At 31.8% G+C, this 5,927-nt stretch overlaps 1 protein-coding gene across 1 annotated transcript; it reads left to right on the forward strand.

Moving 5' to 3' along the window:
• Window positions 1-1,393: 1,393 nt before the first annotated feature.
• Window positions 1,394-4,096, forward strand: LOC139848536 (uncharacterized). Its single transcript, XM_071838264.1, has 3 exons — window positions 1,394-1,777; window positions 1,876-1,926; window positions 1,976-4,096. Exons 1-3 carry the CDS (start codon window positions 1,394-1,396, stop codon window positions 4,094-4,096), a joined length of 2,556 nt encoding a protein of 851 aa, XP_071694365.1.
• The last annotated feature ends 1,831 nt before the right edge of the window (window positions 4,097-5,927 follow it).

Here is a 5,927-nt window from a genome sequence, read left to right on the forward strand (position 1 = left end):
AATTATTTGTTACTACATGGTTTTTAATGAATCAAGTTGCTGGAGACTCCTTAATATATTGTGTTTTCAAAACATAATCGAAAAGTTTTGGTTTCATAGTTGAAGTTAGGCTTATGCCCTTAACTTGTAACGGTGGACAGATTCGGATAAAATCTGTCATCAGTCAACTAATGAATTTTTTAAAAATACTTTCACTTCGTCTAAAATCATGAAAAAATTACAAAAATCTTGATTCATATATATTAACATATATCCAGAGTTATATGCTCTAAAACAAAGTTTAAGATAGCTTTTAAATTCGTGTGTCAAAACAGTTTTCAAGAATCGAAAGAGACCAATTGTTGTATATTAAGTTCTAAGGTGTTATACATATATACAAGTTATAAATTCTTATAATAACTTAATATAATATCATAATACATATAAATAAGTGTTTTTAAAGTCAATTTAGTAATGTTACATTAGTTAATAAACATGCTTGGTTTCCACCAAAACAAGTTCTAGTTTTTACAAGTTTTATAAACTTATTAAGATAGCAATAGAGTAGGAATTTAACAAGAGTTTTAAGAAGTGTTCTACCTTGATTTTGAAGCTAGATGATGAGAAAAAGTCTTGGTGATGATTTAGTATAAATATAGAAGTATTTTGAGAGAGTAATTTGGAGTAAAGAATGAGAAAATGGAATGGAAAAATGGGGTGGTACATATGGACGAATTTTAAGTTAATAATGGAGTCATATGTTGCCAAAATGGTTAGTAAACTTGTGAGTTTTTATCTCATGACTCATTAACAAGACAAAAGATGCTAGGATCCAAAAATGGGGCTGCTAAGGAGTGTATTTTTCAATAGTTATACATCTATAAGCTGCGTATTAGACGGGTAAAAATACCGTAAAAATACTAATAGAATTCTTGAGGAAATAGAATGCGAATATGAGTATAGCTATCTTTATTGAATATACTTATGTTAATATATGTATTTAAGTCTTTCAAAAGTGTATTAATACATCTTAATACAATACATATATATTCATTTTAACACAAGGGTTATTACGTCGTTAAATGTTACATATATATATTGTTTTCGAAACCCTTAAGTTAGTAGTCTCAATTTATATATATAAAACCCATTATTAATATACTTAATGAGATACTTAACTATCATATATTCAAGTTAGATATAATCCATATATCCATATATATACATAAGTATATATTTAATACAAGTTATTACGTTCGTGAATCGTCGAACAAATGGTTGGTCAATTGTTTGTACGAAACTCATTTCAAAAGTTTTAAAACTTGTCAAAATTTATTGCTTATCATATCGGAATAATGTTATCATATAAAGATTAAGTTTAAATTTTGGTCAAAAATTTTCGGGTCGTCACAGTATGGGCTGTAAGGAGAAAAAGGCCAAGAAAGTTAAACCAATAAAAGTTAAAGGCGATAAGAAGAATTCTACCTCTGATAATGTGGGTTATTCGTCATCTGTATCCGATATTAACAAAATCCGTAAGACATCGAGTAGAGGTACAACCAAGATATCATATTGTAGCGATTGCTATCTGATTGCTATGACTAATTGTAGGGCATCTTCGCGAATAATGAGATTTCAAAATAGGTTCAGATGCGAAACAAATTGTGGTAGAGGTAATGCGTTCAATTGTAGAACATGTGGTAAAAGAGGGAATAGAAAAGGTAAAAGATCAAAAGTAGATAAGACTCCCTTGAAGAAATCGAGTGAAGGAAAGCCGAAATCACTCAATAGTGAGGAAGTCCAAAAATATGGCGAACAAATTGGATTGAGGTGGTCTACCTCTATTCCTAAGTAAATGTTCACTGTTCCTATCATTTGTCTTTGTTATTTATGAAGATTCTTTCTTTAAGTGTTCAGGGGTTTGCGGTAGATGTGAAATTTGGGTGGGTTCGTAGTATTTATGTGAAAGAACAACCTTGTATAGTGGTTTTTCAAGAGACAAAGTGCAAAGAGGTTTCTGATTCGTGGGTTTATTCCTAATGGGGGGATACAAATTGTGGGTATTGTCAAAAGGTGGGTTGGAAAGTCGGGGGGTTTATTAGTTGTTTGGGATAAAGGGGCATTTGAAGTAGATAGTCATACTTTTTGTGAGTTCTTTTTAGCCATTAGGGGCAGATGGAGGATCACGAGTAAAGAGTCTACTATTCTTAATGTTTACGGGCCTCATAATGATCGTAGCAAACAAATTATGTGGGAGTACTTAGATAAGATAATGGAGAGCATTATTTCCAAGTGGCTTTTGTGCGGTGATTTCAATGAAGTTAGGTCTTTTTCGGATCGTATGAACTCTCAATTTCATCAATGTCGGGCCGATAGATTCAACGATTTCATTGTTAGAGATAGTTTGATCAAAATCCCCATTAACGGTAAGAAGTTCACTAGAATAAGTGATGATGGCGTTAAGTTTAGCAAACTTGATTGGTTCTTGGTCTCGGATGATTTTCTTAGTCTTTGGGAAGATCTCTCGATTGTCTCTCTAGAGAGAAATCTCTCGGACCATTGTCCTTTGGTTCTTAGGGATATGGTGCTAGATTACGGGCCGAGACCGTTCAAAGTATCCGATGAATGGTTCAATTGTGTTGAGGTGGATAAAATAATTAGACAGGCTTGGAATCAACCAATCAAGGGTAATAGGAAGGAATGTGCGTTTATGGATAGGTTAAAGAATGTCAAGATGGCCCTTAAATCCTGGAGTTTTAAAAGTTTTGGTTCTCTTGATTCGAAAATAAATGAGCTCAAAAAAGAAGCGATGGAGTGGGAATTAAAAGCGGAATCTAATACTCTTAGTGATTCGGATCGGGCAACATGGCTTGATTGTAGAAGACGTTGGGTGGAGAAAGAAAAAGTGAAAACTAACATGTTGAAACAAAAGGCAAAAGTCAAATGGATTCTTGATGGGGACGAAAATTCTAAATTTTTTCATGCTTCATTACGATGGAAATACAACAAGTGTAATTTCCGAGGTATAATGGTAGATGGGATTTGGCATGAAGATCCATTTTTTGTAAAGGACACTATTAGTTTGATTGGTAGTTTCTATAAAGTAATTGCGAAATTGCTCTCGTTGAGACTTAGGAAGGTCATTTCGAATCTTGTGGGGTTTGAACAAAGTGCGTTTATTAAGGGGAGAAATATAATGGATGGTGTTCTTATTGCTAACGAATCTTATGAGTTTCTAAAAAGGATTCGCATTAAAAGTATGTTGTTCAAAGTTGATTTTGAAAAGGCTTTTGATAGTCTAAGTTGGGAATTCTTAGATGATATGATGGGTTTTATGGGGTTTGGTGTTAAATGGGGGGGTTGGATTTCTTCTTGCTTGAAAACGGCATCTATCTCGGTTCTCGTTAACGGCTCGCCAACAAAAGAGTTTCGGCTTGGGAGAGGTGTAAGACAAGGTGACCCGCTTTCACCCTTTCTTTTTATTATTGTTGCGGAGGGTCTTAATTGGTTAGAAAAATCGGCGGTCTCGAATAGTCTTTATTGTGGAGTAAAAATTGGTAGTAATAATGTTCCAATCTCCCACCTCCAATATGCGGATGACACATTATTTTTTGGTGAATGGAGTTTGAATAATGTTGGTTTGAATAATGTTGAAAGTCTAATGAAGCTTTTAAAGTGTTTTGAGTTGTGCTCCGGATTGAAGGTTAATTACAATAAAAGTAATCTATTCGGTGTAGGGGTTGATAAATTAGAAGTTGAATCCATGGCTAACTTATTTGGGTGTAAAGTTGGTAATTTTCCATTTATTTATCTCGGGTTGCCTATCGGTGCGAAAATGAATAAATATGAAAGTTGGAAACCGGTTATCGATAAGTTTGGGAAAAGATTAGCGGATTGGAAAGCTAGATCGATGTCTTTCGGTGGACGTGCTACCCTCGTTACTTCGGTTCTTAATAGTTTGCCTTTGTACTACTTTTTGCTCTTCCGTGCCCCGCCTTGCGTGCTTAAAAATCTTGAGAGTGTGAGAAGGAAATTTTTTTGGGGTGGGTCGGGTGACGAGTCAAAAATCTCATGGGTAAAATGGGATGATGTCATTCGTTCTTACGCGGATGGCTGACTAAACCTTGGTTCTTTAAACTGTAAAAATTTAGCACTAATTGGCAAGTGGTGGTGGAGGTTTTATACCGAGCCCAATTTGTAACGACCTGAATTTTTCCGTTAATATACATAAGATTAATATTTACATAATTAAATATTTTCAACATGTTAAGCAATCAAACTTGTTAAAACTTGATTAATTGAAACAAAATTTATGTAAACGTTTGACCACCCAGTTTTGACCGATGATTCACGAACGTTATAACTTGTAAATGACATGATAATATATATATGAACATATATATATACGTTTAACATGATGAAATGATAACTAATTATCTCATTAAATATATTAACAATAAGTTATATACATAAAATGAGACTACTAACTTAAGAATTTCGAAACGACATATACGTAACGATTATCGTTGCGTTAACGTCTTAATATATATATATATATATATATATATATATATATATATATATATATATATATATATATATATATATATATATATATATATCGTATTAAGATATGTTAATACATTATGTTATCATGATAATATAACAATCAAACATCTCATTAGATATAATAACAATGGGTTAATTACATTAAATGATATCGTTAACTTATAGGCTTCGAAACAACTCATACATGTAACGACTAACGATGAGTTAACGACTTAATTAAAATGTATATATATGAAGTGTATTAAGATATATTAATACACTTTTGAAAGGCCTAAGTACATATATCAAAATAATTGTACTTAACAAAAATAATCATAATTGTATTCTCATTCGTTTTCATCAACAATTCTACTCGTATTCATTCAGTATTCGTACTCGTACAATACCCAGCTTCTAGATGTATTTACTATTGGTATATACACTCAATAATCAGCTCCTTAGCAGCCCTAAATGATTAATAACATGTGGGACTCAAAGCTTTGTCATCTAATACCAAATATCTAACTAGAAAATAAGTTACATAACCATTCTTTATTTTATATCATGAATTATTAAACTAAAATACAAACTAGAATTTTCTTTAAATCCCATCCATGATTCATGACCAAAAACACATACAAACACTTTCCTTTTTCAATTTTCTTCATCTAATTGATCTCTCTCAAGTTCTATCTTCAAGTTTTAAGTGTTCTTCATAAATTCTATAAGTTCTAGTTTCATAAAATCAAGAACACTTCCAAGTTCGTTAACTTACTTCCAATCTTGCAAATCCATTTCAAGTGATCATCCAACCTCACTAAATCTTTGTTATTTACAGTAGTCTATCATCCTAAATTAAGGTAATATTCATATTCAAGCTTTGATTCGATTTCTATAACTATAACTATCTTAATTCAAGTAGTAATCTTACTTGAACTTGTTTTTCGTGTCATGATTCTGCTTCAAGAATTTCCAAGCCATCAAAGATTCTTTGAAGCTCAAGTTATTTTCTCATCATTTTTAGTAGGTTTACCTACTATACTTGAGGTAGTAATGATGTTCATAACATCATTCCATTCATATATATATAACTATCTTATTTGAAGATTTAAACTTGTAATCACGAGAACATAGTTTAGTAAATTCTAAACTTGCTCGCAAACAAAGTTAATCCTTCTAATTTAACTTTTAATATCAACTAAACACATGTTCTATATCTATATTATATGCTAACTTAATGATTTAAAACCTGAAAACATGAAGAACACCGTAAAACCGGACATACGCCGTCGTAGTAAAATCGGGGGCTGTTTTGGGTTGGATAATTAAAAACTATGATAATCTTTGATTTGAAAGTTGTTCTTCTGGGAAAATGATATTTCATATGAATATGAAACTAT

The sequence above is a fragment of the Rutidosis leptorrhynchoides genome, chromosome 5 (genome assembly GCF_046630445.1).
Source record: "Rutidosis leptorrhynchoides isolate AG116_Rl617_1_P2 chromosome 5, CSIRO_AGI_Rlap_v1, whole genome shotgun sequence".
NCBI classification, from domain to species: domain Eukaryota; kingdom Viridiplantae; phylum Streptophyta; class Magnoliopsida; order Asterales; family Asteraceae; genus Rutidosis; species Rutidosis leptorrhynchoides.